The sequence below is a fragment of the Varanus komodoensis genome, unplaced genomic scaffold (assembly GCF_004798865.1).
Source record: "Varanus komodoensis strain SLA01 unplaced genomic scaffold, ASM479886v1 scaffold52, whole genome shotgun sequence".
NCBI classification, from domain to species: domain Eukaryota; kingdom Metazoa; phylum Chordata; class Lepidosauria; order Squamata; family Varanidae; genus Varanus; species Varanus komodoensis.
The window spans coordinates 6115359-6142200 of record NW_025336114.1 but is presented as its reverse complement, the minus strand read 5'-3'; the positions used below and the strand labels follow the sequence as shown (position 1 = coordinate 6142200).

Below are 26842 nucleotides of genomic sequence, written 5' to 3'. Positions count from 1 at the left end.
TTATTTATTTATTTATTTATTTATTTATTTATTTATTTATTTATTTAAACATTTCTATGCCGCCCCTTGCCGAGGCCTCGGGGCGGCTTACAACATCAAATTTAAAAGGGGACAGCATTTTGACAGCTAGCTAGTGGTTCAACCTCTATACTCTGTTAAGGGGGGGGATGGCACTATTTTTCATCTTCCTGTGCCCCCAGATTTTTGGAAATGGATAGGAAAGTTAGGAGTACTAGGAACTATCAGGGAAACACAGAAAATCCCTCTGAATCCAATTGCCAAGTAGAAATAAATCCTTTCATTCCCTGTTTGCGAGTGAAGTGTCTTTGCTTTAAATTGACAGCTTGTCTTTTGACAACTGTCCAGGTGATAACAAAATATTGGGAACCTCTTTGGGTAAGTGTCAGTGGCTAGTACAAGGTCACAATAGATGTCTTTCAGACATGGCTCAGGAGAGGCTTCTTATTATCACACCTACAGAAGTAGAATTGAGCAATGCCTGTTAAATTGTTGTTGTTGTTACTTTAAGAAATTGAACATTTTTGGCAGTTTTGTTAAAGGAGTGGCAAAGCACTGACAGTACCTCCAGTATTCTGCTTGGGCACTTTGGATGGTGTGTTAGTGGCTGTCAAAGAGCAATTCTGACAAATAATCTGCAGAAGAAAAAAAGGGGGGAGCTGCAGCAAGTGCAGATAACTCCAAATCTCAGTGGAGAGCAGTGTGAGCTGCAAAATCCTCAGGGATGCTAACTGGAGGACTGATGGTTCAGTGATGAATGACCCAGTCATCTTTCAGGCATGTTTTGGGTCCTCTCACCCACATTGCTCCTAATAGTGACTGGTTACTCTGTGGCTTGCCATGGGATACTTTCCCTTTTGTCCTCTAGTCTCCCCGCACCGTGTCCCAAGAATCTTTGCAATACCGCTTTGACTGGGATCTTTCTATAAAGGCTTTCCATATGCCTGCCTTCTCCCGCCCTCCCTCCCTCTCACACACACACCCACACACAATACATGATCTAGTAAGCATTCATTTTGCCATAGAAAGGATGTCCTGACAACATACTGCCATATTGTCTCCTAGTGATTGTTTGTTCTTGTTACTCTTCGTATTTTACATGCGAGTCCTAGAAATAGTTCAGAACACAGATGTCTATTTCAAGTTTAACTCCATTTTAGTATTCACTTGTACATTTCTTAATACCCAGTGAGACTAGTAGTAGGGTGTGACTTGGTTGTGCAGGTTTACCATTATGTAACACACACCTCTACACAGATTAGAGTTTAAGATCCTTGCCCCTCTACCCCCAAACTTTTCGTTGTAGAGAATCGGCTGCTAATCTGGTACGGAGTGGTCCTTACGCTCGGCAGCAGTGGAGGGATGAGCAAAAGGGAAATGAAACTCCTGCAACTGCTGCACCTTCCACCTATGTTTCAACTTACATGAAAAGGTGGGTTGCTTTTAAAAAACCCTGTTCTTGCAGGCACAACAGAAAAGGGAACACAAGAAACTTAAACATATGACATCTCAGAGATCATCAGACTGCCATGGAAATCAGGGAGGACTGATGTAGAGGTGATTACATGGAGAGCATCTGATATGGTTGGTGTGCTTCTCTCAATCTGAATCTACCCAGACACATTGCTGAACACCCAAGGCTTTCCTCCAAGTGCCATTTCAAAGGGAGCCTTGCTTGGTGGCAACAAGGATGAGTGCTTTCTCAGTGGCAGCCCCCCAATTATGGCACAGTGTCCCTATTGATGTCCACCTGAGGCCAACTCTATTATCCTTTATGCACCAAGTTAAGCGTGCCCTTTAGGCAAGGGCACTGAATGGCTTTAATGGCGTATGGGGGATTATGTCAGCTGTTTCTTTTTATGGCTTGTTGAATGTGTTGTAAACTGTTAAAGAATTTTCATGTCTGTTTTAAATCTGACCTTGAATTTATATGCTGTTTTTATTGTATTTAATTGTGTATTGTATTTCATTGCTTTGTATAAATTGCTGCTAACCACCCAGAGTACTTTGGCTACTTGGTGGTATAGATATGAAATTAATACTGCTACTACTAACACTAATCATCTGATAAGTCTGGTAAGTCTGTCATTCTTGCCTCTGTTGTACATACGATGGAAGAGATTAAATTGCCATATGTGAGTATATGCCGTACTTTTCCACATGACAGGTAATTAATCTATGGAATTAGTTTTCACAAAAAGCAGTTACATAAAGCAGCCACCAATTTGGATGGCTCAAACAGAGAATAGGGCACATTCACAGAGGAGAAGCCTGTCAATGGGTACTAGTCTTGATGACTGTGTGCTGCCTCTGATACCAGAGGCAAGTATGCCTATTCATAGCAGTTCCTGGGGATTGTGGACAAAAGGTGACTTTTGAAGTCCTCCCCTGCTTGAGTGATCCTGTAGGCAACTGGTTTGTCACTGTGTGAACAGAATGCTCTGGACTAGACAGAGCATTAATTTGACCTAGCATGACTTTTCTTATGTTCTTTCATTCTTGTGTTATTTCTTTACCTCATGTAGAACTTAGGTATTCAGGAAAGGCACTCTGTGCAATTAGAAAGTTCAATTTACCTTAGGGATCTTGCAAGGAATGCATTCAAGCAGTGGCAGGCTAAGCTCATGGGTAAAGGCCAAGGACAGACATAATTCTTACCCATTTGGATACTTCCTTACCCAGCATAAAAAGCACAGTTCATTTCTGTGGATGTCTACTTTGAACTAAGGTCCAATGAAACAACTTTGATTCTTGCAAAGCACAGTTCAGTTCTGTGCAATAGCTTTTCTGCCTGCAAAAACACAGCTCAGCTTTGTGCAGAGTATTTAAAGTTTAATTACTTTAAATGCCTTCTTTTCTGTAAACACTGATCGGAGATAAGAGCAAAAGAAGCTTTTGAGCTGGATAGGGAACCTGTGTGGATTGTATCTGGTGATTGCAGATTTCTTATCCCTGCTGTATCTAGAAACTTAGCAAAGGTTGGCAGTAATGTTGTAGAACCTACAGTGTATCTAAATCCTTAGGCTGTCGAATATCTTGTGTCTGTATGATGTCCAAATTGGCACTATGTGCTTATACAAATCATTCTGAAATAAAGAGATCAAGAAAGAGAATATACAAAACACAGCCATATAAAAATATATATTTATTTCAGAAGAAATATATAGCATTTTCATTTTTTTAAGATCCTAAAGTAGTTGACAAAATAAAATAAAATAAAATAAATACAATCAAGGTCCCTTGAACTTCAGTAGACTGTCAGATAATATCGGAAGAACTGTCTAAATGTTAGGAAACAGACTTTTGCCTGATATTCCAGCAAAAGGAATTTGAATTTAGAATAGCTTGTTCAGAACTATGCCATTTTTGACACCACACAGAAGTTCTCTTCTGACCACAGATGATGATAAGTGACTGCCGTCTACTTCTTGTAATGTTATGTGCATGGCATTATCTACCTCATATTGTCTGATATACATGTAGCCTGTAGGTCTACAGAATAGGTCGAGCCCACCTTATTCCAGTGATGGTTTCATCCTGCATATAATAATTCTAAAGCATTGACTCACTTTTGGCACAAAGGTTGGCATGTACTTTAGAACTGATCATTCTTCTTCATCCCATCTTCGTCTGGTAATTTGTAAGGAGCTTCTTATCTGTGTGTGCCATGCCTTAAACTAGTGGAGTGTGTTGGTCTAGAGACTTTTCAGATATTTTCTAGTTACACTTCATTGAAGTTTTAACATATGTTACATTCATGAACAAATCAATACATTCATGAACATGCCTCTTCCCTGCACAAACAAAACAAAAACAAAAAACCATTTACAAAATTTGACTATGGCTTTGATTTATTTTAATCTGTTAAACACACACACACACACACATATATATGTCCAGATCTATTCCCAAGAGGGCTTCTCCATGTCAGACCAGAACATTTTTCAAAAGTAATATAGGAACACGTCACATAGAGTACCTCTTACTGAGACAGTATTGTCATAATAGTTAGCTTCACTGCTTCATTTCAAGTTCTTTGATTAATGATAAATCAAGTCTGTACCAATCAAAGTACTGTTAAACTTAAAAGAATAGCTTGTCTGTGTAAACATTCTTTAAGTTTTTTCTTCAGCCCTCTTCTGGAATCCTTATTCTTTTTAAGCAGGACAGTATTCAAAACAGGGATGTGATTTTTAAAATTTAGAATGTATTGGTTAATGAAGGAGGCTTTTAATTGTATACATAAAACATTAAACATAATTATACTATAAAAAGAATACAATATAAAAGTTTGACAATCATGGCCCTTTATGGATTTCTTTATTAGTTTCTGAACAGAAACAGTGGATCTGGCCATGCTGAGTGGAATCCATTGGAGTTTTAGGAAATATGTTGGATTGGGTGATCTGAATGTAAAAGACTTACTGAAAGATGGTGGAGTTTATGGCCCATTATCTATTTGGAAAAACTGTATACATGATTTAGGATTAGGACTTTTTCCCACATTTAATGGAAGTTAGTGATAACTCTTTTGTCAATGCTTGTACACTTTTGTGTAAGCCTTTTCATTTTTCCTCAAGTTCAATTTCAACCTTTTCTTTTACTTGAATATTTCTGATGTTTCTTCTAAGTCTGAACTCTTCATTCTGTTCTGTGATGCAGCAGAATAACTTGGTTTGAATTCAGGATACACCATCTATTTTCCCATTTCTTCTGGCCTATTACTTTATCTCTGATGTCTCTTTGGCCTTGCCTAGGAAGTTTTGACAGAGCAGAGTGCATTTCTTGACAAGACTGATTTCTGATCTTACCTCCCCTGCTTTCATTTGCTGGTAGATAAATATTCTCTCAGCACTTAACCAGGACCCTTCACAGGTCCGCAACAATCCTTTAGTGATTTTCTACTGTCTTACAGTGCTTCATTTGGCAGAAGTAGTGACCTCAGCAGTCCCTACATTTCAGCCAATCGCAATGCATCTTCAACTACCTCATCCACTACACTTGGTTCATCTACCTCATTGGGCACAGAGTGGCAGCTTGCCTCTTGCCCCACATCTGTCAGTTCTAATACTACAGCATCATTGCACCAATATAACAGGTAAGGGTTCCTAATATGTCCAGATAAGTCCTGAAGAGAGTTCATAAAATAGCTGTTAAGTCTGTTGTCAAGACAGTGTTTCTTTATGGTGTAATCAGCTGGTCTGAAGTTCTTCCCAGTGGGTTCTTTCATTATTTATTTTTAACATTTCTACCCTGCCCATTAGCTAAAGCTCTGGGCAATTTGCAAGATAGCTGTAAGGTTCAGGGTGTGAGTGGTAGGCTATAGTCAGAATGCTGGAAGGAGTCCTGCAGTAAGTTTCAGAGGCAAATGAGACATTTGTTCAACAGTACAGGGTTAGCAGCCAGTGGGGCAGCAGATTCAAGTAAACAAGAGTACAAGATTCACAATCCAAAAACAAACACCCCCCAGTCCTAAGTTCAGGTTCTAGAAGGGCAATCACATTCTAGAGCAAAGAGAGGTCAGGGAGGTTGGGTATAGATAGCTGGGAGACAAGGTCAGACTAGAAACAAGGACGGGAGCAGGAGCATGCTGAGGCTGGAGCTGGAGCCGGGCAATCAGGCAGGCAGGCTGGCTTCAGGTGAGGCAATACAGGAAGCCAGAGCACAAGGAAGTGACCAGAACAGTTCATTTTGCCATGGCAAAGAACAGCAGTTGCAGTGTTTTATGCTGGTTCCAGGCCCTCCAGCTGCACTGCACAATTGTTCCTCAGCTGTTTCCTGAAAATCCCTGCGAAGATGTTCCAGGTTCTGCAGGCCCTTGTAGGATCAACTCAGATCCTGGCAACAGTAAAGTTTTCTAGCTAAAGAAAGACTATATTGTTTATGAATTCCATATGATAATAGTTGGTCTGAGCAGAATGCTGCAGCATATGAAAAATGCAGCACACACAAACCAATCAAGTATTTAACTTTAGCCAGTTTTGCTTCTTTGGACAAACCCACTTAAACATGCCAGGAACTTTCAATATAGCCAGCTGTTTCATGGTGACCATGTTTTACTGATACCTCTAAGATACTAACCTGGGGTGGAAAACCTTTTCTAATCTGTCTTTAATACATTGTCAAGTGTTGATTTATTTACAAAATAGAATAACTGTTCCAGGCTTATTTATTCATGTAACAATATTTATTAATTACTTATATGAAATGTCTAAGTGAAATACAAATACAGATTTAAATACAGAGGGCAGTATTAATTTCCTGGGAATGCCTTTTGGAAAAGGTGCAGTGCCTTCCTAATTTGTAGTGATGGGGAATTCTAGAGAGTGGGCACTACTACACTAAAGACCCTATTCAGAACTATGATGGACCAACCATCCATTGAGGGGCAACAACCAAGTAGGCTGGTAGGAGAGCTGGATTAATTTTTAGATGATAAATGCTTTAATGGCTTAACACATTTTGTTTCGTACTCTTCCTGGACCTTGCCTCCTTTTTTTTATGGAACCCTTTTTATATGTTCAGATCCCCTTACAGGCAACAAAGTGACTCTACTGTAGAGAAGAGTACAGAGGGCATCTCTTCCAGCATTCCTCTAAGTGTCATAACAAATCTCACTGTACCTAGTAGTGCCAATGGTGTCACAACTGCCAACTCCAACTCGCTGACTGGAACAGAGACCTCTGTTGGTGATGCCAGGGATCGCAGAAGGTCAGTAAGCCTTTTAGTGGTATTCTTATGAACTTTGTATATGTTTGTGGCATCCACTGACTAGCAAAGCCCCAACAGTCTTTCCATTTATTTAGCAATGAATTGAAAACTTTCTCCAAGTTAACTGTTGTATTTTCCCCTTGAACCTGAACAAATACATCAATAGAGCCAGAACACTGTCCATGCGTCAAAGTCATGTTACAAATAGGAAAGAAATTAATTCTTCAGTGTAAGAAATTTATTTTTGAACTTCATATTATTCATATTCTATGCAAAAACTTGAAAGAAAAATATAGTTATCTTTATGTAGGTATCCCATCAGCCGTTAACTCTCTTCTTTCAATATCATTATTTAGGTGGTTATTTATTTATTTAACAATCTAGAATATTAGCCATTTTTATTTGTTTACCAGAGCCCCAGGGTTCTGAACCTCTGAATAAACTCAGTCTGATTGTGTAGCCTGTTTTTATACAGATTCCATCAGTATATCATTGCAAGCAATTGCTGAAATTTTCTGCAGTATTGCATTTATCTGGCACTGCTGAAGTATACATTCATTTGTGCACATATTTTGAAATTAAAAGGGATTGTATTTATGAAGAACTAGTGTTTTAAGTAATATATTGCATGTTAAATACCTAGTAATGTAAATTGCGTTTGGCTTCAGAATTACAAACCTAGACTTCCTTCTTTTTACAGTGGTTACTGAGCTTGGTTGAAATCACCCCATTTTCAAATGAGATTAGATGTTACTTAAAAGGAGACCAATTTGGGAATTTAAACTAGATTCTGAGAAATGTAGAACACCTAGCTAGAAAACTCCTGATTTTTTTGAGAGGAAGCCAGATAGCTTAAAATGGAAAATAGAAGACATCTGCCAGATACCACAATATGGGCTTTCAGCACTTAATGGCAGCTGTCACAATAGCACATTCATCCAGTTCAGTGTTCCCAAAGCTACAAGTTGCTCTTAGCAACAACAACAACATAAACTCCCAGACTAATATTAGATCATTCCTCCATAACAGGCAGCCTTAGCATGCCTATTTGAAGCTGCTGGATTAAAAGCAAAATGCATTGCTAGGTTTAGAGAGGAAGGAGTAAGTCACATGGAATGCCTTCCCTTCAAAAGGTTCTGCCTTACGGACACAAAGGGTATAACTGATGAATATATTATCAAGTATATATTGAGAGCTAATGTGCTGTAGTGGTTAAGAATCCAGGACTGGAACTGAGTTGATCTGTGTTCTAGTCCCTGCTCAGCCATGGAGCTCATTATCAGTCCAACCTACCTGTCACAGGGCTGTTGTTGTGGGAATAAGCTTGAAAGAAGGAAGAGACTCATGTGAGCTGCCTTGAGTTCCTTGGAAGGAAAAAAGGCAGGATGGAAATATAATAAATAATAAATATAGCCTTAGTCAACCTGTTTCAGTGTGCTCCAATCCTATAATGCGTCCAGTAACATCTGGTCAAAGTGATCGCATGGGGGCATCTTGCCACAAGGATATAATTCTGTCAGCCAGTGAGCATTTTCATATAGACTTTAGTGCATCAATGTAGGACTATCCAGCATGAAATGGCTCTTCCATAGTTGTTGCAACTTACAAAGTGGACTAAGACTAAACTTATACCATGAACCCTGGAGTACTATCTAATGTGAGTTCTAGGTAGAGTAGCCTCCTTGAAATAAATGTAACAATTTAGTCATTACTAACCTAAGTCTCATTTAGTTCAGTGGGTCTGCTCTATGTAAGACTAATATTAAACATTACCCTGAGTTTCAAATTTCAGAGTAGAAGACAGATTTTGAATGAAGCCTGCCATCATGTTCTATTCTTGTTTTCATCATCATCTATGGAATGTGACAATTTCTGAATACTTACTTGGTTACTGATACATCTTCTTTTACCCTGAATTATCCTGCAGCATTACACTGGTATTGTGCTGGGCCTTAATGCCTTATCTATGCTCTCTGGTTTCTCAGTGAAATATAATTATTTGAATCCTGTGCAGAAACCTATGGATTCACCCTTTGCATTAAAAGCAATAACTAAAACATTTGAGACATGATTTCTGGATTTGTAGTCATACTGTTGAAAATATATATAGTTTCTTAGCAGTTTGCAGAAGTAGTTAAACTTGCTGGATAAGATTATGTTGTAAATCAGTGCTAGGTATAAAAATAATGTCAATGCTATCGATATATTGTGTTCCAAAATTTGATTATAAAACATGCAGTATGACAGATTCTGGGAAGGTTCTAATGTATAAGGGAAGCCAGCAAAAAATGTTTCACTTCCAAAATACCAAGAAGTCTCTTGTCTGGGTCATTTGCTTTCTCTCTGTGAATACTCAGCTACATTCACCACCATGTACATAAGTGTCACCAGAATTTTTCAAATTTGCATTGATGGGTTATGATGTATAAAGGCTTGAACACAAGTAAAGTTTATTTCATAGGAAGTGCATATTAAAGATTCCTGATCAGATATCAAATGCTTCACACTGGGTATGGTACAAACTATTCAAGAGCAATTTCCATAATCTCATCCTAGCAGCTTTCTTAGCTCTCAAACACCACCTACTGTTTGGAAATTGTGCCTGTACTGGACCTGTATTGTGAAAAGTATTTGCATCATAAGTTAAATGAACCTCCAGGAGATATTAGATCCTTGGTTCAGAGGATCATACATGACATATGTATGTTTTTAAATCATTATTCCATTTATATCACACTTTTTTCCTCTTGCAAGATGACTTACATCATCATTGTCCTTCACTCCATTTTATTCTTATAACAATCCTGTGAGGTAGGCTAGACTTAGATTCAGAAACCAGCCAAAATCACCTGGTGAGCTTCATGGGCAAGTGAGGATGAGATTCAGGCTCTCCTGAGTCCCAGTCTAACACTTTACTGCACCACACTGGATCTTAGGTGGTCTAACATGCTTTTGTATATACATTGGGTCTTCTACTTCTGATTTGTTAAACATGGCTTTTCCAAATCTAGAGACAAATAACACAATAATATGATGTGAAATCTGCCCATGAGCAATGCATGCGGCAGACTGAGATGACATAGGAAGAGAACCAGAGAAAGGGCTTGAGAAACCCTTGGCTATGGGGGATTGAGGCCATCCAGGCAATGGGCATGGGAAACTGATAAAACTAGCACAAGACAGATAGCATGAGTCGGGGAGAGAAAACTCATGAGAAAGAAATGGATGAGTGATATTAGTTTTTGCATTATTAATCAGGAGTTATTTGGAGGAATGTATATACTGGAATTTACCAGCCTGTAGCCTAATATATATGAAGGGAGGTTGAGATGTTTAGTACTCCTCTGGAGAACTTTATTTTTCCCATTTCGGTATAACCTGATGAAGGCTTAAATCAGGCCCATGGTGACCAAACACTAGTATCTGAGGAATATGACTCATGTGTAAGGCTGGACAATCTTAGACAAACTCTTACTGGCTGTCCAACTTATCTGGGTTCTACAAGTAGCTCTTTCTTGAGTAACTATTTTCTGGTTTAAGCTGTTTGATAGAATGCATATTTATATTAAAAAATAAAATCAACATGAAATAAACATTATTCTGGTTTTTAAAAACCAATAGGGGATTCAGCCTGTAGAGTTAATGCATCTACCTATTTAATCTAATGGCTTGTCCTGCTACAGCATGATTGTTTAAAATAATTTATCTCGCCTAGCCAAGTGAGAAATTTGTAACCCTGTCCCCAGTTCTCTAGCATCTGGTACAAACATATTTCATTCTCTATGCTGTACCTTTATCTTACCTTAAATCTTTTACTTTGCTGACTGCCACAGTCTGGTTTGTTGTCCTCAGTTCAAAACATTTTTGTGCTATCAGTAAAATCCTTGATTTTTGTAGAGTTCTGTAAAGTTTTTGTTGTTATTAATGTTTGATTGCTGTAGAAATATATGTCAAAATAAAATAAGGTAATGAAAGCATTAGTTAATGTCACCTGGGACATCATCTCTTCCTAAGATTCTACAGATTTTTCAGAATAAATTTCAATTTTTGAAACTTATTTAAAAAAACACAACAGTGTCAAGTTTTGCTTTTTCCTCCTCATTTGCTGGTCCCCCTCCCCCATTTTGTTATGATTTAAGACTAAGGCAGAAATTATCCTTTTACTGATCTTTGTAAAATCCTATCAGATAAATGTTGAGTGCAGCTTTGCTAAAATAGCATGAAAGGTGTATCTCAGGGCTTCTAGATTCAATTATTGCTCTCAAAATAGTGTGCATTCTTTGAATCTTGGCCTGCTGACTGTGTAGTAGGTAAAACTCTTACATAGTATAGTTGTGAGTTAATACCATAGCATCCTTTAAAGTGAGGGGTAAGCTTGGTACCTATGGACAACGTTGATACCTTTCTTGGCCCACTGAGGTACCCTCCTTTTTCTTTTTTCATATTCTTACTGGCAGCTGGGGTTGCTTCCAAGCCAAGGGAGGGCTGCTCCCATCAATGCATGTGTCTGGATAGGATGTGAAGTTCAGACACATTCTTAGGAAATAGAGATGCCGGGTGGTTGTAGGCCAGTTCACCAATTTTGCAGTGGCATCTTTGACAATTTTTCAAATTGCCTGTTCTTGCACAGGCTTCAAAAGGTTGCTGACTCCTGATTTAGGTGAGTGAAGGAAAGGTCTAGAGCAAAATAAAATTAAAAATTCAGAATGTTTTTATATAGACACAGCACCGATTAATAAGTTTGGGTTTATTTCACAAGGCTGCAATTCATTTGCTGGCACAGTCTGACATATTCCTTCAGGAACAGAGTAGTTGAGGTATAGTCTTCCTGGAACAAGGAGTCAGTTTTCTGTTCTGTGCTGCATACTTGGTGCTGTGCTAGGAAAGGGCAGCAGAGGCGTTCATACATTTAAAGAAGCAAGCAGTCATCTAACACCTGCTACTTAAAGCACTTATCAGACATGCTGTTGTAGTTAATCTCTTTGCGATAAAGTTGTCCTTTTATAAAAAGAGCTGCCAGTGCAGGAGTGATGATGTAGGAGGGGCAGGAATTCTGCCTGCTGTTTAACTTTCCATGCTCAGAAAAGGAAACATTGTGGTTGCTTTATCAGACATCAGGCTGCATTTTTATGTGCAAGAGGTCAGGGTGAGGAGTTGTGTGTTACTGTTGAAAGTCTGGCTTCCTAGGCAATAACTAAGCAGGTGCACATGCAAAGGTTTCTTCAGCTCCTGAACAGACTTCAAGGTGGGAGTTCACTGTTATGTTTTTTGCTAAATGAAAAAATGGGAAGGTGGACAGATTGAAGTAGACTGGTGGTTAACTAGATTTCATAAACACTTTTAGGCTTTATGTAGGAATTTAAAAGAAATGCCTAAGACAAGTTTATGTGTTCTTAGTGTCATAGAACTACTGTTTGCACTGAGCAAACTGGCTGGAACATCTGATTAAGCTTCCTGTCCTTGAGTATCTGGCTTTTATTCTGCTAACTGAATGAATCTGTGTGCTTGTTAACCTTGTTTTAAGATAGAAACTTTATGATATTTAACTGTGTATCCTTAATAGTGTTGTGTTCCCTCTGCAGATTTTTAAATAAAATTAATAGAGAACTGTTATATTTCCTCTTAAACTTCATGATTGTTAATAGGCTATTAGAAACAAGTCTGGATAGACTTTTCTCTCATTTTGTTCAGTTATTTCAGCAGTTGATTTAATAAATAAAACTTTGTAGATTGCGCATTTAAATGGATGTATATATAATGCAAACACACTAGAAGCTGAGTGAAATGTAAACACATAGGTCTAAAAGCAGTTGAAGCATCTTATGGCTACCCTTTGTTTTTGTTTTTTTTTAATGTGGGGGTTTCACATATGTTCATTCCACAAGGTGGCAGCAGATGACTTGCTACTCTGCTTTTAATTTCTGTTAGGTATGGATTACTTTCCACCTTTTTTGGTATTGTTGTTTATATGCTCACTTCTGTGTAGAGGCCAGAGATCCTAGTTTTTAAGCAATGGATTAGAAAATCTTTTTTACTATAACTTATTTTGGTAGCAGCTGTTCTCCTATGAATGAGAATACAAAGTGAATAACTTCCACTTCTAACAGAAGCTTTTGTAGCAATGACTGCTACTTCTTGGGTCGTCTGCTATTAGTTTTCTTCTCTTTGGAAGAGTGTCAACTAAAATATAAGCTGAGATTTCACCTAACACAAAAGAATGTTTGCACAATCCAAAATTGTTAAGCTTGCTTTGAAAATAGCAAAACTACCTTGCTGTCTTAGTAGATAATTATGATAATTAAATATAGTTAATATGGATATATATTTCACACCTTTAGCAGAAACTGCTCCCATGATGAGTTGCCATAAAATAAAATAAATTCAATAAAAGATATGCCTAAACTCTAAACTACTATATGTGCTTTTGAATCAGAGAGAGAAGATTCTCGTGTCTTGGGTATAGTCATTCAAATATGGCATGCTGTCATAGTACACAACTGCCTTCTATGCTACCAGGCTAACTGGATCTGAGCCTTTCATTTCCTTTGGTGGAGCTGAACTAGAAGTGGAAAATAGTACTGCTAATAGTGCTGGGCTCTTGTATGTTGTATCTGCCATGATGTTCCCTCTAGTCCCTGATCTGCTCTGTGTAGACCAGCAGTACCCCTCTGTAGTTTGTGCAGAGTGGCAGTGACACTGTGAAAATCTAAGTGCCATTATCTTGTATTAAAGAAAAGGGCAACCAAAATGATGTAGTGGCTGGAGCAACACTGTGAGAGATGGTTACAATGTTTGCTTCTCTTAGATAAAAGATGCATAAGGAAATATATGTCACAGATGTATACAAGTTATGCGTGAAGTGGAGAAAGTGGTAAGCCCAATATATAACCTGCCATCATCTAATGAAGCTATACGGTGGAGGAGTCAGGACAAATTAAAAGACTGTCTTCATACAGCACATAGTTAAACTATGGAATTTGCAACCACAAGATGGGCATGAAAAATAACACTAGCAATGGCTACTAGTCCTTCTGTTATAGGAAGCAGTATGGCAGTTGCTGAAGACCTGAGCGATAGTGCATTCATTCAACTTGTGGGTTTTCCACAGGTGGCTGGTTGGCCACTGTGTGTAAAGAATGCTGAATTGGAAATTAGTTTGATCCACCAGTGCTCTTCTTAAGTTCTTGCTATATCTTTGGGTGATACTTCAGGCCTAATATACTACATAATTATTTTTAGATGTAATTGTACATTGTCGGCAATTTAATTTTATATAGCTGTACAGTAAAATAGTTTTACTTACATTTAGCTCATCAGTAATGCAAACTTGTCTGGGATATATACTGGAAAGCCATTAATGAGGACAAAAACAGGCACCATTTTTTTTAGGCTGCTTCTGAGTCACCATTGTAAAGTAGCTAGATTGCAAAGGTGCTTAATAAATAATAAGACATTTTTGACCACACTTGATTTATAGGTAGAAGGCAATGGATGTCATCAACATTGAATATGATCACAGTTCTATTATGGGTAGGAAGAGATCCAAGTCCTAAATTTGTGTCAAAAAAGGCCACAACGTATTGCAGAGATTAATTCTTTAATCAGGTATCATTTTACCTTCAGGATTTTTCCTCAGCTTTGATTACCAGTTGTTGGTCTGATCCCTAATCTGTTATTTGCTATGCCCTAAGTTATATAGGTTTGTAGCTTGAGATCGGAACAAAAATATTGTAGTCCACTGTCATTTTCAGAGCCATCCATCCATCAGACCCTCCCATAACTGCATATCAAACCCAACCACAGTGTGTCTTCACTCTTCAGGAAATCGTAGGTGTACTTCAGAAAGGCAGGTGGAGAGCAAATGCATTTAGATTCCTACAACAAATGAGGCAAAAGCATGCACTGTAACGGCTCACACAAATGACCATCTAGCAAAAATACAGAGAAAGAAGAGTGGGGAGTTAAAGATTATCTACACTGCTCCTTCTGCTCTGTGTTGGATGAGAATGAGTCCAAGAACAGTAGCTCATTTCACCCAAGGGAAACTAGATATGGCAAACTCCGGCAAGGTATTCAAAATAAAACTCTGTTAGGACATCTGTACAGCAACAACATAATACCAATACCATGTATCTAGTTATGGGAATAACCATGGTTGTCATGGTTGTACCAAATGATTGGGGTAGTGAATCTTAATGAGGAAAGTTGGTCTCAATTGAAATGGAATGACATATTCTCTGTGCATTGTAAAAGAAGTCTTAGAACGGATAGAAGATGGCAATTGAAATGCCTATCTGAAGATAGTTGCTATGGGTGTAGTTATTGAATGATACTTGCAATTCAGATTAGAACCATGCTAGATTTTCTTTTTAGGCCTTTTCCATTCATGACTTAACCCCAATATGCTCTTGAAATAAAACATGTTGAAGATGAATCAAAAATACTTTTCAGGATAAACAGGACTGTTTGTGAGCCAGAGGCACATGATTTGTTCAGGGAAGGTACTTTAAAGGAGCTACAGTACACATTTTCTCTTTATTATCTTAACCTTTTTATTGTCTTGCAGCTTTGTGGGATAATAGTGTTTCCTATTCCTCATCTAAAATGCTTGTAGAATCTGGGACTTTATGCGCTCTGACTGCTTGCCTGATGTCTGTTGTGCAAACACTGTCAGTTAAGCTATGTTTGATGTTCTTCTTCCTTCTCTTTCTCCTCCTATATTTTTATTTACTTAATTTATACTGATAATTTTAATCTTATATTTGTAAATCAATGTATTTTTTGTATTTTGTATTTAATGGTAATTTATTATGTGCTATTGTATTTCATTGTATTTTATCGTGTTGTAAGCCGCCCCGAGGTTTCGGCAAGGGGCGGCATAGAAATGTAATAATAATAATAATAATAATAATAATAATAATAATAATAATAATAATACAGTCCTGTTGAGCAGAGTATGAGCTGCCCAAGTCAGAAACTCAGGCTTATGCAAAGCAATCGGAACAGAATAGGTAATCTTCACACAGAGATGCTCCTGCTCTGCATTTTTTGACAGATGGCCATTTTGCCATTTAGCAATGGCCTCTCAGAAGAGGAGAGAAAGAGGCTGGAACAATTTCAGGATATCTAATATCTTGGCCTTCACAGTCTCCTCCTCCATATTAAAATAGAAGGAATTGGAAGGTCTGTGCTACCAGGTATACAAATCATACATTTAGAGAATACTTTGCACTTGGAAACTCTCCATAGTTTGGAAGATAATTCTTTCTTGAGAATACAGTTGAGTTAATGGCTTATAATCCACTATAAAATGTCTTGAAGGAAGCTGTTTGAAATGCAGCCCAATTCAGTATGGAAAATGCACTAAATGGAATAATTTTATTTGAATGAACATATCTTAAAATAGAGTTGGTACATGAAAACATATTGAATTTCAGTTGCACCCTCTGCTATCTACTAATGCAAATTTATAGAAATACTTTAAATGAATCTTTATGTTGTGTCATTTTAATCTTGATGTCCAAGAGATGACTATAAAATGTCTGAAAGTTATAGTCTTAAGCAAAATGCTTTTAAAACTCATTTTAAAAATAGAATAATGGATGTTCAATTACTGCTGAGAAATCGTTTCTGATGATTTGAAGAACTCACTTTATCACATAACTTGGTTTTAGGGAGTTGCTACTTTGTCAAGCACCAATTAACTAGTTATATATGATTTACTAACTGCATTTATTTGAAATTAGAAAGTCCTTCAGTTATACCAGCAGAAATATGTGCTGATGATTCCTTTTTAAAATGTTGTACGTTAGTACTTCCTTCTGACTGTAGCTGTGAACTTAATTCCCTTGTTGTTTCTCTGTTAGATAATGGAAAGATACATATTTGTTGCTAAAGAGCTGACTAAGATTGTAGCCATTTTGAAAGCCCCATAAGGCAATGTTACATGGGTTTTCATATTAATACCAGGTTTCCTTCCCAAATTGAAGAATAAAAGTTGGTAATTCCATTTTTATTATTTCAACACACACATATACAGACACACCCATCTGAAAAGGCATAAACTCATACATGCCTGCTGTTAAAGTATGTTATGGTTTGTTCCCCCCACCACCTTTCTTTTAGGTCATATCTGACTCCTGTACGAGATGAAGAAGCAGAATCTCTTAGAAAGGCACGATCCAGGCAAGCTCGCCAGACTCGCAGGTCTACTCAGGTGAGGAATGATAATTGGAGACCTATTGAAATGGTGGGCTTTACCACATTTAATTTCAGTTATTTGACTTGCTTTGTGGGTTCATGTCTAGTGCATCCTAAGATGAAGAAATCCCTACCTATCCTTAAATACCAAATGTCAATTTTGATAAGGTTGTATTTATTCTGAAAGATATCTGGGCTTATTCTCCAAAGAAGGGAACTATTTATATGTTATACAAAGAGGAGTTTAAATTCTGGTTGTTAAGAGCTGAGTATACTGGATCTTTTATTTCTTTGTGGAAGGATAAATAAGAAACTTCTGTTCTTGGGAAGCAAAATTCACATGATGTTGCACTATAATGTTCTCCAATCCAGTGTGCTATGAAAGAAAATACTGGAATCAGCTATATAATTAAATCACCAATTTCTGATGCCTGTGACTTTATATTTAGCATTTCTTTCTTCTTTTAAAGAAATACTGTTTAAGTTATACTAGCTGAATGATATATTAAACTCTTAATTGCCAACTTTAAATTTACTGGGAATTACCTTTATTTAGAAATTAGGCATTATCATGCTTGATTATTGCAGAAAGGGTAACCTAATTTCTGGTGAGCTATGGATTCAGTGGAAGAGAATAATAGATACAACTTTCTTCCATTTCCCAGGGTGTAACACTTACAGATCTTCAGGAGGCAGAGAGAACCTTTAGCCGATCTCGGGCAGAGCGGCAGACTCAGGAACAGCCAAGTGAAAAATCAGAAAGAATTGAAGCCACTGCGGAGGGTAGTGAGAAACAGGAGGACACCACAAGGGAGCCCAGGGAGACACGCTCACGATGGAGTAGAAATGTGGATGAAGAGGTGAACAAAAACCGTTTTAGTAACTACTTCTTTCAACATTATTCATTGCTTTAGATGAGTGGCAGGCTTAATTTTTATGTTATTAAAACATTGGGAAAAATAGTAATTTGCATGCTGCAGAAATAGCGTAGTTTTCAGATATTGCTTTGATTTCCATTTCGATGTTTATATTGTTGCTCCAGTCATTAATATAGTAAGGAAAACAAAGCCCAATGAAAAAAGTATGATTCTGTTCAGAATGAATATATGTTATTTTCAAAAATTCTGATTGTAACCAGTCAAAAGAAAGCTGCATTTACAGTATCATAATTTTAAAACTTGATGAGTGTGTCTGGTAAATGCCATTTAAATAGCTTCTGCACATGGTGTGAGAGAGGATAATTACCTAACAACTTGAGAAGAGCTATGCTGGATTAGATCAAAGTGTTCCTCCACTACTGGCACTGAGAAAAATATCTATACAAGACTACTTCAGTACCATGTTGAAATATACCAAATTGTGGAAAAGTCAAAGTCAGTAGGGGATGCTTTTGCTAGGTTGTATATACATTATTGAGATTTCATGTTGACTGGCCTGGAATGCAAGCTTAAGGACTATAGTAGAGAACTCAGTGAAAACTTTGACCTAGCATGTAGATACTGTCGACAAGGCAAATTCCATATTGGAGATCGTTAGGAAAGGAACTGTACATAACTTGGTCAGTATAAAATTAATTTATAAAAATTTATGGTAGGCCCACACATGGAGTAGTGTACACCATTCTGTTCGCCTGACTTCAACAAAGAACAGAGAAGGAAACCAAAATGGTCAAGGGGATAGGGCATTCTCCTCTAAGGAAAATATACAACCTTTGGAAATGAAGAAGTTGAAGAAAGAAGCATGTGATAGCTATGCATAAAAATGTCCATGTTGTGCATTGGAAACTTATATCATCCAATGAGTTTGAATTGTGGGAGATGCAGAACAGATAAAAGGAAATACTATTTCACATAATTCATAGTTTGAACTGTGGAATTTTTACAAAACAAGGAGAATACATCTGGAAGGTATTCCATGTGAGGTTGATTCTGCTTCTATATTCATTTAGATTTGGATCTGTTTATTTGATTATATTTCTGTCCATAATTCTGAGATTTTTCCTGTACTTCAGAGTTTCTTTATTTAATCCAGATCTCCACCTTTGCTGGCTGGGGCATTCTGAAATTTATAGGCTTTTTTCTGTCTTACCTTGCATAGCATTTTGCTATAAATGGTTTAAATAACATTCATATTTCAGGCCCAATCCTAGTTAGACATGGCTTCAATTGAGTTTGCTGAATTTTCCACAGTCTAAATGTATATAAAACTATTCACAAGGTTGGGATGCATATAGATTTTCATCATGAGGTGAATTATTTTTTGAGGTTGTTATTTTCATAACTATTCTGCCCCATTGCTTAAATTTTCTGTAGAAGAGCTCTCTCGTGTAAATATTGGGAAATATGATCACCCTCTGACACAGATAAATGTTTTTGCTTTCATCCATGGTAATTTTAAACCATGATAAATTTTAGATTTGTTTTTCTCATGGTTGTTGTTACAGCAACAGTAGCTCCTGGCTCCTAACCAAAGTGATAATTCTTGCCTTTTCCATTCTGATTAAGATGAATATAATGAATTTATTTTGCATATATACTCTAATGCAATGATGGAGTAGGTTCAAAATGCATTGTGTTTAGTATCCTGCCAGTTGTAATCTCACATACTCTTGCTGATCTGAGTAACTATTGCTTATGCCCATGATTGTCTTCCAGCCTGTTGGTCGTCGATTGAGGTGCTCAGCACAAGAAGACAAACCTACAACACCCACCTCTCCTTCATTAGCCCCTTATCTTTATTCAAGTTCCCACCTGCCCAGGACAAGTAGATGTTTATCTTCTGATACAGTGAATCCAACAGACTTCCAAAGCACATCTACTGACAACATGGAAAAGAATGGTATTTACTGTTATAAACAGACTACGTTACATAAACCTTTTGGTCAGCATCTGCATTAAGTGACAATTTTACTAGTAACCCATGTGAGGAATACATCTCTTAATGGCCTTATTGTAATATATTTGGAACATTGAATCTTGAATCCTTTTTTTAAAAAATCTCCAGGAATCTGAATCCCTACATGTTCATCTGTCGGATAAACTTTTCTTTGATTCCACATCATAAATCCACTAACTTGGAAGACCTTCTGAGTTGGTCCTTTGGAATGTATATATTTAATATAGATTTTATTTATTTATTTATTTAAAACATTTCTATGCCGCCCCCATCACAACAAAGCCTCGGGGCAGCTCACAACAAAAACAAACAAAAGCATATAAAAATTATACAATAAAAATATTAAAACCCGGTGCATCTTGGCTTAATTTTTTTTAAAAAAAACCTACATAATAAATTAACAATTAGAATAAGTTTTAAATATTAGGCCTGAGCAATCTGCACACTGGCCACCTTCCCTTATTTTGAAAACACTTCCTTGGTTTGTCTGGCTCTTTTTAGTTAAAGCAATATTTCTTTGTACAGACCATGAAGATCAAGACTTGGATGACAAGAATTCAAACAAGCAGTCAGTTAGGGAGAGACGACGACCAAAAGAGAGAAGAAGAGGCACAGGAATCTCTTTCTTTACAAAGGAAGTAAGTAGTGCTGGAGAATGGAGACGGTACGCCCTAGCTGGCTAGAACAAGAAACTTATAGTTGCCCATAGATTGGAAGGTGTAGCATGATGTAAAAACTAAATATCCTAATTGTGTAAAAAAGGAAAATGCAATTTCTATACTATGTATAATGTCGGGTAGTTTAAAATACAGGGTTAATAATTTTAAAAATGCCACTAACATGTGTTATGTGTTGCACTAATTAAAAATATGAAATGGCAACATACAAAGAAACAACCAACACTCTTAACTATGCATATATATGTAAACAATCAGTTGACAAGAGCCCAGATAATATGTCAGAAATGACTTTTCTGACTTTTTCAAAAATGTTGATGCTCCTTGTAATCATTTAGGTTGCTTTGCCAATTATGTAGAAGGAAGCACAGTCAGTAAATATTCCTAGGTCATGCTGCTGAGACTAATACTTAAATATATAATCATTTACTTTCTGGACTCCAACAGACCTTTGAAAATTTACTGAAATCCTGGGTGAAATCCACCATTGCATGAGTGGGCGTTAGCTTGTGCACCCGCCCAATACATCCTCTAGATCTACTCCAAAGAAGCTTTGAAGTGTACATGGGTTGGTTAACCCCTCAGCAAACCAGATATTTGGATTCAGACGTTCTGAAACAGTTGAGGAATGTGGTGTTTCTGGGCTGTTAATTGAAAGTAAACAAAAAACGGTTCCAGCCCAAAACCAGCTTGCTTATTCACCCCCCGCCCCCCCGCAAAAAAAACCAAACTGGTTAAATAACCATGTTTGATTGTTCCTACTGGCTCTTAGCTTGAGGTCAAGTTATAGTTTGCTAAAACGAAGAAAGGAGAGAATTTGCAAATCTGCAGCATGCTCCTAATTGTTCAAATGATGGTTTGAAGAATAAAGGAACTCTGAGCTGTGACACTTCTAATAACTTTTAAAAGGATTGCTTTTCATAAAAACAAAGTTACGTCCTTTTCAGGAAATACAGTTTTGCACTGAACTGCTAGTAGTGAAAGTTCTAGGAGTTTTGCTTTGCTTTGCTATGTTTTATTTTGTTTTGGTCTGTTACTTGTGGCTGAAGCAACTATTTATCTAGGCCTCCAGGTCAGCTATACAAATAATTTCAAAGATTCAATTGGTGTAAGACTGGTAAACTGTATTTAGTTTTCTGATTTTACCTAATATTTTCTTACCATTCATAAAATAAAATAAGTGCTTTATTTGAAAACTTCATGGTATAATTTTGTCACTTTTTATTTCCTAGGATGAGGAGATGGATGGTATTGAAGAAGCAAAGGATGATCGGGTAAGCAGAGGATCTAAAGTTTATATAGTCATTTATTTTAAATTAACTTTGGTTGTAGAAATGCTCTCAATACACTTGCATTTTGAAAATGGCACATTAGAGTGAATCTCACTTGGAATATTTTTCTTCTCCCATTATAATCAGAAATGGCAGTGCTCAGGTATAATTCAGTAGCTTTCTTTATTGTTTATTGGACTGTAGTGGTCTGAACTTGGCATGTGATCAGTGTGTTTTCTTTCTTTACTGTAATGTTTTCTTGGACAACAATAGAAAATGAAGTTACGTCTAGTTTACTATGTCGAGATATTTGTATCAGAAATATTACATCCAAGTGTGACAAGTTTGTTTTTTCACCCAGGATGTCATGGTATATACTTTTGCTTAATTGTTAGGTTTGAGCAGGCAACTTTCTCCTTGTTTGTATCTTCAACAACCTAGATCAAATTAATACTTCTACCTTGTCTTAGATCATGGAAATTTGAAAGAATAAACATAGAACTCACTTCAATTTTGATTGGGATTGTTATTATTGACTTCTGGTATTTGTTGCAATGAAGTTAAATCTTCAAATGTCACTGAAAGTTTGCATCGTTGAGTGCTGCTGCCCCCCTTTTCCCCTCTGGCTGCAGGTGCTTAGAATCATTTGCCCTCATCCTTTGTGCTCACAGTCCTTCCCTTGATTTGTGTTCACTGACACTGATCCACTTGGTTATAGTCACCAGCATGATCTTGTTCATGAACATCAGTGAAGGCATTGCATCAGATTTTGCATCATTAATAATTGACAAGGCAGGTTGCAGATATTGCTGTGAAGAACCTCAAAATAATGCAAATGGATTCAAAAGTGCCGACCACAGGAGAATGATTTTTCACTTTGCAGTGATGGGGTGCTTTTATGAAAATTCATGTGAACTTAGATAAGTGGTTTTTATTCAGATAAATATGACCTTGATATGGTTTGAAGTTGTAGGACATGATTTGAATGAGCAAGTCATCTAACAGTTACCACTAGAGGGAGATTGTTCTGCAATTTCCTAAGTATGAAGTGACTAATATTTTCATACGGAGTTTACTTGTGAGAGTATTAGGTGCTCTTAATGATTCTGGACAAGGCTTCTTATGAAATAAATGCAAACAGTGTAGCTCTTCTTTTGATGTTAGCACAAAAACAAAAGTTGGGTAATCTTGCTTAGACTAATGTCTGTGGCTTCTCATTCCCCCTTCCCTGTCAGTTTTAATAGTTTTGCCAGTTGTTGATCTTGTGTTACATGTTCTTAAATGGAAGCATCCACAGAGACAGAATAGTTTTGGTGCACATACAGAATCTGGCTTATGTCAGATAGCTGCTGGCAGGGCAGGAGAGCTGATGAAGACAATTTTTGCCTAACCATGCTCCTGTTGTTCCATTCATTTCTCTGGGTCTGTCTAAAGATGGCACACAATTGGAGCTGCAGTTGAAGAATCATCATAAGAAACTTTGTTCCCTCCAGCAACATCCTTCTCTTGTGGTTCTCCCAGGCAGCATTTGTAACCTTGGCAAGCAGCTGATACAGTTCTTCCTATGGCAGCTGCAAGTAGTGTCTACAGCTTTCAAAGAATTCTGTCATCCCAGACTTGCTTTCCTGAAACCATAGGTTTTAACTCCTCAACTGTAGTCCTATACACATTTATTTGGGAGTTGCTTCCACTGAACTCCAGAGGACTGATTTCTGAGTAAACAAGTTTAAGATTGTACTTTCAGGAAAGGTGGTGATTTCATGTGTTGTATGCCATCAAGTTGTCTCTGACTTACGATAGCCCTATGAATTAAAACTCTCAAAAATGTCCTTTCCATGAGAATTCCAATCAGCTATTCCATGTTCAAGATTATGGCTTCCTTTATGGATTCAATGCATCTCATATTTGGTCTTCTCTTTCATCTTCTGCCTTCGACTTTCCCTAGCATGGTCATCTTCTTCAGTGAGTATTTTCTTCTCATGATGTGTCTAAAGTATGACAGCCTCCATTTTTTTTCATTTTGCTTCTAGGGAAAACCCTGGCTTGAATTGATCTAGGACCTACTTGTTTGTCTTTCCATCAATCCAGGGTATTCATAAAGATGTCCTTCAGCACCATGTTTCAAATGCATCAATTTTCTTCTTGTCAGCTTCCTTCATTGGCCACCTTTCACACTCATTCATTGTGATTAGGAAAATCTAGTACCAAGATAACCTTGACCTTGGTCTCCTGTAAAACATTCTTACACTTGATGATCTTTTCTAATTCCTCATTGCTGCCCTTCTTCATATTTCTTGGCTGTAATCGCCTGTTGAATTGATGATTGAACCAACGTATGTGAAATCTTTCAAAATTTTGTTTTCTTTTTTTAAGAGTAAAGTTCTGTAATTCTTCTTTCCTAATATTCAGCTGCAGTACTGTTTTTGTGCTTTCACTTTTATCAAGAGTCATTTGAAGGCATTGCTCCTTTCTGCCAGTAGTATGCTATCATCTGCATATTTTAAATTAGTGATGTTTTTTCCACCAATTGTCATTCCTTCCACTGATTCTAATCCACCTTTCCTTCTGATATGTTCTGTGAACAGATTGGGAGATAAAATACATCCTTGCCTGACACCTTTGCCTGTGGGAAACCATTCTGTTTTTCTCTGTGGTCTCTGTGCATCACACACATATGGGCTTTGCCGTGCAGCACAAGGCCTGGATCAGAGAAACTTCCATAGCTAACACTAGCTTCTTGTCTGTAATACAGGTTACCCATCAAGGACAATTAAGTTATGAGGCACACCCATTTATTTCAGGACCGTCATAGCCTCCTGTGATCTACACAGCCAAAGGCTTTGCTGTAGTCTGTAAAGCATAGACTGATCTTTTCTGAAATTCTTTGCTGCACTACAGTAGCCAACATATATTTGCAATATGATTTCTAGTGCCTCTTCCTTTTCAGAATCTAGCTTGGATGTCCAGCATGCCTCATTCCATATGGGGTAGTATTCTTTGTTGCAACACTTTTAGCATTATTTTGCTCGCATGGCAGAGTAATGCAATGATCCTATGGTTGCTGCACTCCTTTGTCTCTTCTTTCTTGGGGATTGGAATATATATCAAACATAGTTTTGTTTTCCATATTTGATGACATATTTTTGTTAAGATTTGGACTGATTCATTTTTTATAGCTTGGGATAGTTCTGTTGGTATCCTATCTACTCCAGGTGCTCTATTCTTGCAAGAACTTTCAGAACAGTTTTCATACCAGGAAAAAACAAGAAGTAGATGCTTAGAATATTGTAGTAGTTAAATAGGTTCCATGTGTTCCAGTCTAAATTTAAATTAAAAGAGTAATTCGGATAGAAATAAATTTTGTCTAAAGAAGGGTTCCAGAAGTACAAGTTACTGTGGTGAAGAAGTCCAGCACTTGGATCTTTAAGAATTTCCAGTCCCAGGACAAACAAAAAGAATGTTTTTGATCTCCTGAACTTGTTAATAATTTCATTTTGATATCCATATTAGCAATAATAATAATATGCCATAATAAAGCATGAAGTGCAAAATATAATATAAAATATTTAAATTTTATAATACTTATCTAAATGTCCTTAATCGATTGCCTAACAAACTATTCATGTGTAAACCACTTTTTAAGAAACATAGACAAGTATGCTCAGTGCTTAGCTGAACTGTTTTTGATATAACCCCAAAAATCAGGCCAAGCAGAAAAACTCCACTAGGAATAATGTTGCATAAGATTCAACCCACACCTGTTCTCTTGTGCACTTGAATGTGTGCCTTTCATGCACTGTGAATACATTCAGTACTGTTATAGGTTTGCTATCATGTTTTTGATATTTATTAGTGTATTAGAATAATTGATAAAGGTGTTCATAAATTAGATAAATTAAGTCATATTTCTAATATATGGGCAGGCAAAATCAAAACATATATAACTAAAGGATGTTAGAAATCCAAACTAAAACTGGTTTTGGAACATCTCCATAGTTCAAATTCACCTGCCTTGCAACGCACTAACAGGGCATTGATCAGCTGACTTTTACATGTTTAAAATAATCATCTTAAGGCACAATCCTGAGTTATAGAATTTTTCTTTCTAAATTTCTCGCATTTTTTTCATTCACTGCTTCTCTTTTTTGTCTCTAGTCTGTTCTCTCATTTCTTCCTTTGCCACCAGGAAGTTCATTACTCTGCAAGAGCAGTCTTTATTATGCTTAGGTCTCCCTTGGAGAGCTTCTTGTTTTGTAGGATCCTGACTACCTAATATGGTGTGGAATGCCCAGTCAGAGGCTGTTGCTTGTTGCTATGAGGGAACAGTGCTTGCTTGGTAGTACCATTTAGGTGAGCTCCTAGCAGGCTAATGTGGAAGAAAGGCTGTTTAAATAGTAAAGAATAACATGATATTCCTTTAACTATCTCTGTAAATAACATGGCTTGCAATGAACAATTCCTTTTTAGGAAATCCAGAGAGGATTGCCCAGAAGTAACATTTTCCACTTTCTCTTGTTTTTCAGCAGAGATACAGTACAACACTGAGAAAGCTTTTATCCTGGCTTATGGCCATAGCAGTGTGGGAGGGAAGGCAATTTTTAGATAAGTATGATAAAAATAAGGCCCTCAGTAATGAATAAATATGCAACCATGCCTTTGAAATCATGTGGAAACCAGTCAATAGCATTCACAAGTAGCTTGCAGGTTTGCTCCCTTGTAGTGCACACAGTGGTCAAGCTATCAGGCTAGTGAGGATATAGTAGCAAAAAATTCATACAAGTTGTTACTGTATAGCTGAACTATATTTCTTTAAGTGTAGCTTGTATCTCACCAACCAGAATTTTAAGGATATTCTAAGTTATGATTTCAATACAGATTGTTTTCCAACTTTATTTCACAGTATTTTTCAGGATTATATTTTTCTATTTTGTCTTAAGCTTAATGAGTCAGAGCTAGAATTAATCATGCTTAGAGGAGACAAACAATGGCACTTAGTCATGATTTAAATTAAGACTGATTTTGGTGAGTCTACTGAAAGCATGAGCAGATCTTGATCCAACACTGTGTCTA

General features: G+C 37.1%; 1 protein-coding gene across 1 annotated transcript in view; it reads left to right on the top strand.

The window, feature by feature from the left end:
* The first annotated feature begins 1248 nt into the window (after positions 1-1248).
* The window catches only part of LOC123032012 (protein phosphatase 1 regulatory subunit 12B-like), a 37195-nt gene continuing 11601 nt past the window's right edge, over positions 1249-26842 (top strand). The window contains exons 1-8 of the mRNA XM_044447607.1: positions 1249-1450; positions 4934-5116; positions 6544-6729; positions 16855-16945; positions 17595-17789; positions 19584-19767; positions 20350-20462; positions 21734-21775. Coding sequence (XP_044303542.1) covers positions 1443-1450; positions 4934-5116; positions 6544-6729; positions 16855-16945; positions 17595-17789; positions 19584-19767; positions 20350-20462; positions 21734-21775 — 1002 coding nt within the window. The 5' untranslated portion in view covers positions 1249-1442. The remainder of the gene's footprint in view (positions 1451-4933; positions 5117-6543; positions 6730-16854; positions 16946-17594; positions 17790-19583; positions 19768-20349; positions 20463-21733; positions 21776-26842) is intronic.